General features: G+C 47.3%; 1 protein-coding gene across 1 annotated transcript in view; it reads left to right on the plus strand.

The window, feature by feature from the left end:
* frem2 (FRAS1 related extracellular matrix 2) overlaps positions 1-15,076 on the plus strand; it is a 117,367-nt gene that overhangs the window by 40,060 nt on the left and 62,231 nt on the right. The window contains 2 exon segments of the mRNA XM_033022243.1: positions 4,059-4,184; positions 5,523-5,771. Of these exon segments, the coding sequence (XP_032878134.1) occupies positions 4,059-4,184; positions 5,523-5,771 (375 nt within the window).

Below are 15,076 nucleotides of genomic sequence, written 5' to 3' on the forward strand. Positions count from 1 at the left end.
CTAGCTTCAAGGAACTATGTACCTGCACTCCTAGATCCCTCTGCTCCACCACTCTTCCCAGAGCCCTGCCATTTACTGTGCTGCCACTAAAACCTTTTGAACAGACTTTAAAGATACTTACAGATTACTGAGTCCACAAAAATAATGTGAGGTATTTCTCCCTGCCCTCTTTACCAGCTTGAGCTGATATTTCCCCTGATGGGTAGTATCCAAAATTACTGACTCCCCTCTCCAGCCTCTACCAAAGAAGAATTAGAATTACTTGGGTGTGAAAAGATAGCAAACATTTTATGTCAGAAGCAACTGCACCGAAGATAGACACAAAATGCTGGAGTAACTCAGCGTCTCTGGAGAGAAGGAATGGGTGACATTTCGGGTCGAGACCCTTCTGCAGTAAACCTTTTACCTCTATTAATTAAGCGAATGCCAAGCAACACGTGAAGCATCAGATTAGTGTAGACGTGGGCCATTCCGCTCCTGTCACGTTTAGTTAATTAGCTGACTAATCTAGTGTAGAAAACTGTGTGATTTAAGTGTGACTGTGTTCACTCCTCTCTCTCTACACTCCCTCTGATATAAAGCAGGACACATCATCTGCTAATCACAGACTCGAATGATATATTTTTAACAGTGCAAGGAAGATAACCTCTCCACTTGAGTTGGACATCGTCACTCCTACAGAGTGGCTTATCCGACGTAGGAATTCATTTGGGAGTGTATTATTTATACAGAGGATTTGGGATTGATTAGGTAAAGTGAAGAGAAAGCTATAATAGTGAGTGTACTGTAAATGGGAGGAAAAAAATGAATAATCCTCCAACAGTGATAGAATCAGAGTGCTGGAGTAACTCAGTGGGTCAGGCAGCATCTCTGGAGAACATGGATAGGTGACGTTTCAGGTCGGGAACCTTCTTGACACTGGTCTTCAGTCCCAACCCTAAAAAACGTCACCAATTCATGTTCTCCAGAGATGCTGCCTGACCTGCTGAGTTAAGGGCCTATCCCACTTGGGCGTCATTTGCGCGTCATTTACGCAAAATCATTTATGCGTCACGACGCACGGCGTGCTCGTCGTGACGTGCACGTGATGCTCGCATGGTGCGCTTTACGCTCGCATGGTGCGTGGTGACGTAGGCAGTGACGCATGGTCGCGCACGGCGCCCCAGGATTTTTGGATTCACAAAATCTTTGCACGCCACCTGCGTGACGCGCAAATGATGCCCAGGTGGGACAGGCCCAGCACTTTGTGTCTTCCCTTTGGCACACCAGCATCTGCAGTTGCTTGTTTCAACTTCCAATAGCGTCCCAGCCTGCTCAATCTCTCCCTATATCTCAGGCCCTCGAGTCCTGGCAGCGACCTCATGATGTTTGGCTGTGCGTAGAAAAAATTTGTAACTTCATTTCTCCAACAACAAAAAGGACTTTCGAGAGGATATTGTAATGTTGCCTGCCCAGGCTGGGTGGTGTGTAATGGTGTGCAGGGCACCAGATATTCAGGAATCTCTCCAGTACTTCAGTAACCTGACTGGTAGAGTGGGTGACTCAGAAAACCCCTCAGTGCTGCAGGTAACCACCTAATCTAATCTAACTACCAGAAACACCTCCCAGATTTAAAAAGCATGGTCATAGAGTCATCCAGCGTGGAAACAGGCCCTTCGGCCCAACTTGCCCATGCTGACCAACATGTCCCATCTACACTAGTCCCACTTGCCTGTGTTTGACCCATTCCCCACTAAACCTATCTTATCCATGTACCTGTCCAAATGTTTCTTAAACATTGTGACTGTACCTGCCTCAACTACCTCCTCTGGCACCTCGTTTCATATACCCACTAATCTTTGTGTATAAAAAGTTAACCTTCAGGTTCCTATTACATCTTTCTCCCAAAACCTATATGCTCTGGTTCTCGATTGCCCTACTCTGGGCAAGAGACTCTGTGCGTCTACCTAATCTATTTCTCTCATTGATGTCTCCTAAGTTACTTTGATTGACATAATGAAAACTATAATTATCTCTTAAGTTTATATAATTATGTTAATTTGCAAAGCGTTTCGTTTATTTGGCCTGTAACGTCGTGATTCATCTAGGTCTTGGATTGGAGGGGTTTCTTCAATAATTTGCTAGAGATCTGTGTGTGTGTGTGTGTGTGTGTGTGTGTGTGCGTGTGCGTGCGTGTGTGTGTGTGTGTGTGTGTGTGTGTGTGTGTGTGTGTGTGTGTGTGTGTGTGTGTGTCTGTGTGTCTGTGTGTCTGTGTCTGTGTCTGTGTCTGTGTCTGTGTCTGTGTCTGTGTCTGTGTCTGTGTCTGTGTCTGTGTCTGTGTCTGTGTCTGTGTCTGTCTGTGAAAGTGAGTGCGTGTGTGTGAGTGTGTGTGTCTGCGCCTGTGTGTGTGCCTGTATATGTGTGAGTGTCTGTCTGTGCGAGTGTGTATGTGAGTGAGCGAGAGTGAGTGTGTGTGTGAGAGGATATACGATGTGTGTCAGTGTGGGTGAGTGGGTATGTGTGTACGAGTGGCTGTGTGTGTGAGAGTGAGTGGGTGTATGAGTGTAAGTGTGGATGTGAAAATGTGTGTGTGTGTGTGGATGTGAGTGCACGTGTGCGTGCGTGCGGATGTGTGTGTGTGCGCGTGTGGATGTGTGCGTGTGGGTGTGGATGTGTGTGCGTGTAAGTGTGGATGTGTGTGTGTGTGTGTGTGTGTGTGTGTGTGCGTATGGATGTGTGCGTGTGCGTGTGGATATGTGTGTGTGTGTGTGGATGTTTGTGTGTGTGCGTGTGCGTATGGATGTGTGAGTGCGCGTGTGCGTGTGTGTGGATATGTGTGGATGTGTGTGAGTGCGTATGGATGTGTGAGTGCGCGTGCGTGTGGATGTGTGTGTGCGTGTGTGTGAGAGAGAGTGTGGACACACACTACCATCCTTGTAACAGTGGGAGATACACGTGAATCTGCAGCATCAGAATTGAAGAGAAGGTCAATTCAGTGGCTTTGATCAAACTAACACGTTCTCTAAGGGCTCGGGCAGTCCACACTTCCTCTTTGAAGTTGATCGCTCTGCAGTCTCGCAGAACAACATATCTGCATATCCGTGTTGAACAAAACCATAAGCAATCCTGCTTGTGGAAGCCAAAAAGATGAAAGGCTTCTCACTGCATCTATTATCATCGAGATAAGAAAGGGAATGAATCTGTGGAATTCCATGCCACAGACGGCTGTGGAGGCCAAGTCAATGCATGTTTTTAAGCGAAGATTGATAGATTCTTGGTTAGTAAGGGTGTCGGGGTTATGGGGTGAAGGCAGGAGAATGGGGTTGAGAGGTATAGATAGATCAGCCATGATTGAATGGCGCAGTAGACCCGATGAGCCGAGTGGCCTAATACTGCTCCTACAAGTTATGACCTTACAATTGAATTCCACAGAATGCCAAACAATGATCCTTATACTATTACAAACCTAGTCCAACTCTAATCTGTCTCATCTTTCAGAAGTCATGATGGTTCTATCTTTGGTACACTGCAATCTGTTTTGTGCTATCCCTTAACCCCCTCCCTCAAATGTCACGATGGCGCAGCGGTAGAGTTGCTGCCTTACAGCGCCAGAGACCCGGGTTCAATGCTGACTACGGGTGCTGTCTGTGTGGAGTTTGTATGTTCTGCTCGCGACTGCGTGGGTTTTCTCCCGGCGCTCCAGTTTCCTCCAACATTCCAAAGACGTGCAGGTTTGCAGGTTTAGTTTGTAAATTGTAAATTGTCCCCAGTGTGTAGGACAGTGTTAGTGAACGGGGATCGCTGGTCGGCGCGGACTCGGTGGGCCAACGGGCCCGTTTCCACACTGTATCTCTAAACTAAACTAACCTGAACGCAATCAGTCCGAAGAAGGGTCCCGACACGAAATGTCACCTATCCATGTTCTCCAGAGATGCTGCCTGGCCCGCTGAGATACTCCAGCACTCAGTGTCTTTACAGGAATCGGTTTGTGTATTAGGGCCAGAATAAGTTCTTCGTGACCACGCCAACTAATTTTGCCCTTCACTACAACTTTGCTCCTCCCCCCCCCCCCCCTCCAGAGTCGACTGTCTTCATTGTCCAGTCCTCCTATGCCATTGATGAACACGTTGGTGAGCTGTTGATCCCGGTGATGAGAACAGGAGATGTGAGCCAGGAGCTGATGGTCATGTGCTTCACTCAACAAGGTAAGTGGCGTCAATATCTCCATCATCACCATCTCTCCCAAGGGTGCTTAAATATCACCCAGGGGTGCAGAGAAGGTTGGCTGCCTGAAGTCACCTGTTGCCGTCCCCTGATTTTTCCATGTCTTTTTTCGCCTCGGGTTCTCTCCCCCGCCCCCCTCTCCGACCCCCCTCCCCCACTGCTGAATTTCAGCGTGAAGAGGGGCCCCAACCTGAAACATTACCTATCTATGATCTCCAGAGATGTTGCCTGACCCGCTGAGTAAAGGGTCTGTCCCACTTAGGAGACCTAAACAGCAACCTTTGGAGACCTTGCCCGCCATCCAAAAAAAAAATCAAGGTCGAGGTGACCTGCAACCTCCTACCACCTCCCACGCATATGTTGAAAACCTTCCTCAACTATGAAGAAAACCGGCTTCGACTAGACCTGCGACTAAAAAATTATCGATTTTTAAAACGGCAACCTATTTTTAGTCGAGGCCGGTTTTAATCACGATGAACAAATAGCAGCAACCTAGATGAAGCCTCGAGTCGACCACGTGGAAACCACTTTCGACCATTAGGGAGAGTGACCAAAACCTCCGGTGACCTCATGGAAACCTTGGGTGGCGGGCAAGGTCACCAGAGGTTGTTGTTTGGGTCTCCTAAGTGGGTCAGGCCCTTTACTCGAGCATTTGCGCCTCTCTCTACTGCAATGCTGCCTGGATTACAGGGTATTAGTTACAGGGGGAGGTTGGACAGACTTGGGTTGCTTTCTCTGGAACTCCACTCCCCCTTCTCCCCTCTCCCATCAAGCAAGAGATGCAGAGGTGTGAGAACGTACACCTTCAGATTCAGGGAAAATCTCTTCCCAGCTGTCATCAGGCAACTGAACCATCCTATCACCAACTAGAGAGCAGTTAACGTTATTCCCTTTATCCTGTGTCTATACTGTGGACGGCTGGATTGTAATTATGCTGACTGGATAGCATGCAACAAAAAAGTTTTTCACTGTACATCAGTACAGAGTGGCACAGATGTCTTACAGTGTCAGAGACCGGGAGCAATCCTGACACCGGGTGCTGTCTGTATGGAGTTTGCACGTCCTCCCATTGACCGCGTGGGTTTCCTCAGGGCGCTTGGGTTTCCTCCCACATTCCAAAGACGTACAGATTTGTAGGTTAATTGGCTTTGGTAAAAATCCTCCCTAATGTGTGCAGGATAGTGTTAGTGTGCGGGGATCGCTGGTCGGCGCGGACCCGGTGGGTCGAAGGGCCACCTTCCGCGCTGTATCTCAAATCTAAACTAAACACAAACAAACTTACTAACTACTTGTTTGTGCTGTTGACTATTTGATTGCAGGCACTGCGAGGGGTACGATTCCATCCAGCGTGCTATCCTACTCCGATTATATCACCCGGCCTGAAGACCATAAGAGTGTTCTCCGCTTCGACAAGGATGAGACGGAGAAGTTTTGTCAGGTGGTCATCATCGACGACTCCCTGTATGAGAGCGAGGAGACATTCAACGTCACCCTGAGCATGCCCATGGGCGGCAGGCTGGGAGACCACCCCAGTGCCCAGGTCTTCATAGTGCCCGACCCAAATGACGGTGAGATCATCCCCTTCACTTTACTGCTTAACGCTTCACTGATTCGGGACACGTCGCGGATATGGGCCCTTCAGCCCACCGAGTCCACGCCAATCGGCGATCACCCTTTACACCACTTCTATCATACACCTATCGGCGCGGACTGGGTGGGCCGGACAACCTGTTTCCACTCTGTATCTCCAAACTGAACTGTTTCTGCTTAGGACGTTACAGAGAATATTAGTCTTTGTCCACCCTGACCATCGATCACCCGTTCACACTAGTTCTATGTTATTCCACTTTCTCACCCACTCCCTACACACTGGGGGCAATTTACAGAGGGCCAATAACCTACAAACCCGCATGTTTTTTTGGATGTGGGAGGAAACCAGAGCACCCGGAGAAAACCCACACAGTCACAGGGAGAAGGTACAAACTCCACACAGTCAACACCCGAGGTCAGGATTGAACCCGGGTCCCTGGCGCTGTGAGGCAGCCACTCTATTACTGCGCACACCTTGTTATGGCATTTCTTCCACATGCTTTCCCATCAACCACCGTTCAATTTTATCCTTAACAGATCTTAAATCACACGACCTTTGCCAATATACTTCCACAAGGTAGTTAAATAACATCAAAAATACTTTCAATACCAGGGAGTTTTTCCCATCAAGTGTATTAAAGTTAATACTTGGAAAATTGAAAGTGTGAGTGTAATATTGAAACTGCACATTGTTTTGCTGCAGGCTAATAAGTCATTCCTAAATCAGTTAATGTCAACAAGGCTGTGAATCATATATAAATGTTCTAAGAAAAAAATAAATCAGCTTGCCTGTGCTTGGTGACACAGACTTTACAGATCGGTTTTGAAGTATTAAAAACTTCCGATCCTCCTCTGTGGCTTTGTACATGAGTGGTTTACCGGGACCTGTACAGACAGAATGTGTCTCTTCATCTTGAAAAGATTCAATGGGAACCTGTTTTCACAGGTGGTGGTGGTGGTGCGTATACGGAATGAAGAATTTGTTAAGGCAGGTACAATAACAATATTTAAGACAAAAAGACATAAAGTGCTGGAGTAACTCAGTGGGTCAGGCAGCATCTCTGGAGAAGACAGATAGGTGATGTTTCACACAGTGCTGGAGTAACTCAGTGGGTCAGGCAGCATCTCTGGAGAAGACAGATAGGTGATGTTTCACACAGTGCTGGAGTAACTCAGTGGGTCAGGCAGCATCTCTGGAGAAGATGGATAGGTGATGTTTCACACAGTGCTGGAGTAACTCAGTGGGTCAGGCCGCATCTCTGGAGAAGATGGATAGGTGATGTTTCACACAGTGCTGGAGTAACTCAGTGGGTCAGGCAGCATCTCTGGAGAAGATGGATAGGTGGGTTGGGGGCCCTTCTTAGGACTGATCACCTGCAGAAAACCAGCATCCGGTGGTGGCAGCAGCAGAGGCACGGTGGCCAACGGTAGAGCTACTGCCACACGGTGCCAGAGACCCGGGTTCGATCCTGACTACAGGTGCTGTCTGTATGGATTTTGTACATTCGCCCCGTGACCTGCGTGGGTTTTCTCCAGTTTACTCCCACACTCCAAAGATGTACAGGTTTGTAGGTTAATTAGCTTTGGTAAAATAAAAATTGAAAATTGTCCAGGTTAGTGCTTGCGTACAGGGTGATCACTGTCTGTACAAACTCTGTACAGACAGCACCCATAGTCAGGATGAAACCCGTGTCTCTGGCGCTGTGAGGCAGCAACTCTACCGCTGCGCCACCGTGGCACGCATTGGCAGTGATTACAGGCATAAATTTAATGCCAAGTTATTTTAATTACAAAACTATTCCTGCCCTGTCTCAGTCAAGTTGGTAGCGGCATAGATTTAATGAAAATTTGTCTTTGCATGTTTTGTTTAGTTTAGTTTAATTTAGTTTTGTTTACAGATACAGCATGGGGCAGAGAGGAGAGGGAGGGGGTTAGGAATGGAGGGTGGGGGAAGCAGGAGGCAGTAGAATGAAGTCTTCCCTTCTGTGGACACATGATATCCAGATGACAATTTAATTTAAACATAATTTCACATTATAAGGCAGAAACCGCCAAGCCTAAACAAATGATCTGGAAAGTCTTGCAGCTGCTGCTGCCAATAAGGTTGAGTACCCTGTGCCAGCTGAGCTCTGATACATCGTAAACGCACACCTTGCTGGCTGACAAGTTGTCATTTAGTGATGCAGTGTGGAAACGGGCCCTTCGACCCACCGAGTCCCTGCCGACCATCGATCACCCGTTCATAGAAGTAATTAAGTAAATAAGTTTAGTAGCCAAATATTCACATACAAGGAATTTGTCTTGGTGCTCCGCCCACAAGTAACAACATGACATACAGTGACAGTTACGAATGACTCAGAAAACACTAAACATTAATAATAATAAAACATTAATAATAAAACACCATTGATCAAGCATGTGAACCAACAAAATACCAGATCAAAATACCAGACCAAAACACAGAAACATAGAAAATAGGTGCAGGAGGAGGCCATTCGGCCCTTCGAGCCAGCACCGCCATTCATTGTGATCATGGCTGATCGTCCCCAATCAATAACCCGTGCCTGCCTTCTCCTCATATCCCTTGATGCCACTAGCCCCTAGAGCTCTACCTAACTCTCTTAAATCCATCCAGTGATTTGGCCTCCACTGCCCTCTGTGGCAGGGAATTCCACAAATTCACAACTCTCTGGATAAAAAAGGTTATTCTCACCTCCGTCTTAAATGGCCTCCCCTTTATTCTACGACTGTGGCCCTTGGTTCTGGACTCGCACTAGTTCTATTTACAGAGGGCCAATTAACCTGCAAGCATGCATGTCTTTGGAGTGTGGAAAGAAACCCACACAGCCACAGGGAGAACGTGCAAACTCCACACAGGCAGCACCTGAGGTCAGAATTGAACCCGGGCCTCTGACGCTGTGAGGTTTTCAGCCTGTAAGTGCCTCGAACTGTTGCATCTGTGACTAATTCTTAAAGGCGATAGATGGGCACTTTAATTCTACCTCATTAAAAGCACGCTACTTCCTTAGAAGGCTTAGAGCATCTTGGTCAGCATGGAAGAGTGGGGCCGAAGGGCCTGTATCCCTGCTGTACAACTGTGACTTGGGCATGTCCCCAACTGCTCTCACCAACCTCCACAGTTGGTGTAGAGGTCTCACTGGGGACGGCTGGATTGTAATCATGTATGGTCTTTCAGCAGACTGGACTCATGCAACAACAAAAGCTTTTCACTGTACCTCGGTACATGTGGCAATAAACTATTGTCATGTGCCATAGAAAGTAGTTTATCGGGGGGGCATCACAGCGCTAGGTAACAGCTCCATCTAAGACCGCAAGAAATTGCAGACTTGTGGATGCAGCCCAGACCATCATGCAAACCAACCTCCCTTCCATTGACTCCATCTACACTCACTCTGGCCAGCAGCATAATCACCCCGGTCACTCCCTCTTCCCCCCCCCCCCTTCCATCAGGCAAGAGGTACAGAAGAGTGAAAACGCACACCTCCAGTTTCTTCCCAGCTGCTCTCAGGCAACAGAACCGCGCTCCCAGCAGGCTCTCTAGAGAAAAGGAATATGTGACGTTTCAGGTCGAGACCTTCTTCAGAGAAGATAATGACCCAGAAAACTTCAATTGATGAAACCGCTGACAGCCTTTTTCCCAGGATGGAAATATCAAAAACAGAAACAGTTAACTTCAAAGACCTTTTGTCGAAGGTGGGAGGATTGAGAAAATGATCATATTTTTACTTTAGAGTGAGGGGAAGAGGTGAGAACAGCAAGGGAAATACCTGATAGAAGTATATACATTTATGAGAGGCCTAGATAGGGTAGACAGTCAGAGCCTTTGTCCCAGGATGGAAATATCAAAGACTAGAGGGCACAGCTTTAAGGTGAGAGGGGCAAAGTTGAAAGGAGATGTGCGGGGCAGGATTTTTTACACAGAGGGTGGCGGGTGCCTGGGTGGTGGTGGAGGCAGATAGGATAGTGGTGCTTGAGAGGCACATGGATAAGCAGGCAATGGAGGAATATGGATCACGAACAGGCAGAGGAGTTTAACTTGGCATCATGTTGGGCATGGATATTGTGGGCTGAAGGGCCTGCTACCTGCTGTACTCTTCCATGGCCCGATGTAAGACGTGGACACTTTGATGGCGATCTGCTAAGATTTTACTGACTGTGGGGAACAAATGCTGCTGGTTGCAGGGTGGCTAATTATGATCTCAATATTTAAGAAAGGAGGGAGCTCCACACTTCTGTTACCTTGACAACAGAGCTAATAAAGCTGGAATCTGTAATGAATGAAGTGAGATAAAACAGCTGGAGAATAATACTATGGTAGAGCTCTGCCAACATGAAACGCATATTTAATTAACATGGGAATACTTTGAGGGTATATCAAATAGATATAGATGAAATTAGATAAAGACTGAGTGTTATGATTATTAATTTATTGATTCTTATATATGTAGTGCGTGTGATTGCATTGAAGGGCCTATTAAGCTGTAAGTAAGAATCATCTCACACTTTGCATAGTTACATCTCTGGCCTCCGTCCACCCACCTGCCTCTGAATCCCCCTCACCTGTAAATTATAAACTGTCCCTGGTGTATAGGATAGTGCTATAGTATATGATCGCTGGTCGGCGTAGACTCGGTGGGCCGAAGGGCCTGTTTCCATGCTGTCTCTCCACAGTTTGTGGTGTACAGTGCTGGGGATCTATGTTGACTGTTGGCAAATTCCACACTTGCTTTCAGATCTTTTTCTTCAATTGTGGTTTCTGTAGAAATGTTATCATTCCAGTACTTTAGGCTCATACCAGACAATTAATTACTGGAGTCTGAGGTTCATCTGTTCCTCCGTTCCTTTGAAGATTTGAGGGCACAAGCAAATATTACATTATAAGCAAATAATACAACTCCGCGCCCTGCCTCTAAACCACTTGCGCACACATGCAGACTGCGAATTGGCAGCTCCTTACATTCAAGACGGCAGTTTTCAAAGAACACCAAGGAATATCTATATTTTGAGAAAATGTATCCCTTTTATTAATCTGTTTAATGAAGAACTGCAGATGCTGGAGAAATCGAAGCTAGTCATCAATGGAGAGAAGGAATAGGTGACGTTTCGGGTCTCAAGACCCCCCCAGCCCCAACATCAGTCAGAACAAGGGTCTCGAGACATGAAATGTCGCCTATTCCTTCTCTCCGTAGATGCTGCCTCACCCGCTGAGTTTCTCCAGCATTTTTGTCTACCTTGTATTAATCCAATCATTTATCTTTTTGGTATTTAAAAGCTGAAATTGGTTGATACATGTGCTTATTTAATTAAACAATTCTACATAAGAACACAGAACATAGAATAAACAATACAGCAAAGGAACAGGCCCTTCGGCCCACAATGTTCGTGCCAAGCATGACGCCAAATTAAATTAATCTCCTCTGCCTATATGAGATCCATATACCTCCATTCCCTGCATATAGAAACATAGAAAATAGGTGCAGGAGTAGGCCATTCGGCCCTTTGAGCCTACACCGCCATTCAATATAATCATGGCTGATCATCCAACTCAGTATCCCGTACCTGCCTTCTCTCCATACCCCATGATCCCTTTAGCCACAAGGGCCACATCTAACTCCCTCTTAAATATAGCCAATGAACTGGCCTCAACTACCTTCTGTGGCAGAGAGTTCCACAGATTCGCCACTCTCTGTGTGAAAAATGATTTTCTCAAGATATCAAGATATTCTCAAGATATTCTCTCTTAGATATCAACGTGCCCATCTAAAAGCCTCTTAAACACCACTATCATATCAGGCTCGACCACCACCCCCGGCAGCAGGTTGCAAACACCCACCATCCTCCGTGTAAAAAACTTGCCCCGCACATCTCCTTTAAGCTTTGCCCCCTTCATAACGAGTACCCTCTAAACCAGGTAGCATTCTGGTAAACTTTTCCCAGGTATTTCAGACTCCCCAAATTTTGGAATTGTCTTTGTCACTTCCCTTTTAAAGTCATTTGCAAAACTTATTCCAATACGATTTCACATAATTGGAAAAATTTGCCTTGGATGTTATTCCTTGCAGCACAGGAGGATGAGGGGTGATCTTATAGAGGTGTGAAAAATCATGAGGGGAATGGATAGGGTGAATGCACAGAGCCTTTTACCCAGAGCAGGGGAATCAAGAACCATAGACAAGGTGAGAGGGAGAAGATTTAAGGGCCTGTCCCACTTGGGCGTCATTTGCGCATTACGCAGGTGGCGCACGAGGATTTTGAGCATCCCAAGATCCTGGGGTGCCGCGCGCTCACCGTGCGTCACTGTCTACGTCACCACGTCTCACCAAGCGCATGCGTGCGTAATGCAAGCAATGCGCGCGTCGTGACGCGTAAATGATGTCATGTAAATGATGCGCAAATAACGCCCAAGTTGGGCAGGCCCTTTAGTAGGAATCTGAGGGGCAACATTTCCACCAGGGTGGTGGGTGTATGAAACAAGCTGCCAGAGGAGGTAGCTGAGGCAGGTACAATAACAACATTTTAAAGACATTTTGGACAGGGACATGGATAGTAAAGATTTAGAGGGATATGAGCCAAATGTGGGCAGGTGGGACTAGTGTAGATGGGGCATCTTGGTCGGCACGGACAAGTAGGGCCGAAGGGCCTGTTTCTGTGCCGTGTGACTAAGTTGAACTGTAATCATTTCAGAGTTGTTTCAAATTCCAACAGAGGTCATATCTTAATCTCCTTCCTTGCCCAAACTGACACCTATATTCGAGTGCACTTTCACTGTGTATTCCTGCGCGTACAGGACATTTCTCCACATTTCAACCCATTAATTGGTGCACTTTTTGTCAGTTAGGATTACACTTATTACAGTTCTACATCATGTGATGTCAACTGTAAATTATTACTTGCCAAAATATGTTGCCTCACATGTAATACCACGCTCGCATCTCACTGCTACCGTCGGGAAGAAGACACAGGAGCCTGAAAACAGTGACCTCCAGGTTCAAGAACAGCTTGGGCAGCACAGTAACCCAGTGGTAGAGTTGTTACCATACAGCGCCATAGACCCAGGTTCGATCCTGACCTCGGCTGCTGTCTGTAGGGAGTTTGTATATTTTCCCTGTGACCTGCGTGGGTTTTCTCCGGGTGCTCTGGTTTCCTCCCACACTCCAAAGAAGTACAGGTTTGTAGAATTTAAATTGCCTTCGGTAAAATTGTAAATTGGCCCTAGTGTGTTGGACAGTGGTAGTGTATGAGGTGATTGCTGGCCGGCACGGACTCGATGGGCTGAAGGGCCTGTTTCCATATTGTATCTTTAGCATCCCAGCAACCATCAGGCTCTTGAACACTGCCCAACACCAACCTCAGCAAATATGATCTTCTAAGAGGTCAGAACCTTTTTTCCCAGGATGGAGAAATCAAATACCAGAGGGCATATCTTTAAGGTGAGAGGGGTAAAGATTAAAGGAGATGTGTGGGGCAGGTTTTTTTCTACACAGAGGGTTACCCGCACATCTTTGGAATGTGGGAGGAAACTGTAAAAGCACGCAGTCACAGGGAGAACGTGCAAACTCCACACAGACAGTGCCCGAGGTCAGGATCGAACCCGGGTCTATGGCGCTGTGAGGCAGCAGCTCTACCCGCAGCACCACTGTGCCGCATAGGGTTGCCAACTGACCCGTATTAGCCGGGGCATCCCGTATATTGGGCTAAATTGGTTTGTCCCGTACGGGACCGCCCTTTTCCCGTATTTGACTGCTACTACTCGGGTCGAGGCGACTGTCGGGTCGGAGCGCCGCGTCCGGCCCCGCCTCACCCGGCCCGACGTAGTGCAGCCCATGTAGTACAGCAGCAGCAGCGCCTCGCCCGTGGCCCCGTCGGTCGGCAGCCCGGCCAGCCGTCCGACCTTCGGACCTTCGCTTATCGCCGACACCACCACCCCTCCTTCTCATGGCCGATCATCGGTTCATGAGTTGGATGAGGTGCCGGAATTTGCGCGCGACGTCGCACAGCCCGGGCCAAAACTCCTCAGCTGGCCCGCCGGCTGGGCATTGTGTGCGGTCCAGCACCCGGGCCAACTCATCATTCAGCCAGCCACGGCCGAGTCGGTCAACGAATTGCCGTGGGGAATTGGTCCCGTATTTTGACCTTTCGTCCCTTATTTGGGAGTGAGAACGTTGGCAACCCCTAGTGCCACCCGAGTCTTCTTCATGAAAATTCATAAGGAAAACTCTTTGCTAAATTTCTGCCCAGTATTTGGAGCAGGGATGAAAGGGAGAATCGCAACACCGCTTTGAACAAAGCTGCCACATGAGAGAGATTTCAGCAAACATGTCCACAAGGCCCACACAGAAACTCTGTGGGTTGAGGCAACAGTCATCACTGACCTTTGCATGACTGCGTGATTTTTACTGCTTGCTGTAAGACGCCAAGGAACTGGGATATTAAAGGAAATAAAGAAGTAAATTTGTCTAAAGCCACAACCTATGTGATAAGAAATAGAACATGAGTAACAATAAAAAATTTAAGCCTGGCTTCTGATAGCAACTTTGAAAGCAGTTTCACAATATTAGGCCGAGACCAAACAAAGGTAATTTTACTGGTGAATGCTATCCAGAGTAATACCTGGTTATATTCAAAAACACTCCTGTGTGGATGCGTTAAGCATTTGTTAATGGTGTGCTGAGGACAGTGAAGATAAGTACATGATCATAATGGCCAATGTTTATCAAGCCTGGCTTCTACCATTAAGAACCAAGAACAGCACAGCACAGGAACAGGCCCTTCAGCCCACAATGTCCATGCGAAACATGATGTGAAGTTAAACCAACCCCCTATGCCTACGTGACCCTATCCCTCCATTCCCTGCATTAGAGAATTTTGGTGACCTGAAATATTACTTTCCTCAATAAAGTTTAATTCTAGTCAGACAATGAGGACATAGTTTATATATAATTAGACGAGTTTTTGACGATTATCATGGCTTTAAGGTGAGAGGAGCAAAGTTTAAAGTAGATGTGCAGGGCAAGTTTTTGTTACACAGAGGGTGGTGGGTGCCTGGAACGTGCTGCCTGGGGTGGTGGTGGAGGCAGATACGATAGTGGTGTTTAAGAGACCATTGGATAGGCACGTGGATATGCAGGGAATGAAGGGATATGGATCACGTGCAGGTAGGGGAGAGTTGGTCTTGGCATCATATCAGTGGTGTGGGACGTCGGGCATGTGTACCTCTGCCTGATGGCAGCAGTGGGAATAGGTTCACGGCCCGGATCGTGGG

Source organism: Amblyraja radiata, chromosome 6, assembly GCF_010909765.2.
Source record: "Amblyraja radiata isolate CabotCenter1 chromosome 6, sAmbRad1.1.pri, whole genome shotgun sequence".
Classification (NCBI taxonomy): domain Eukaryota; kingdom Metazoa; phylum Chordata; class Chondrichthyes; order Rajiformes; family Rajidae; genus Amblyraja; species Amblyraja radiata.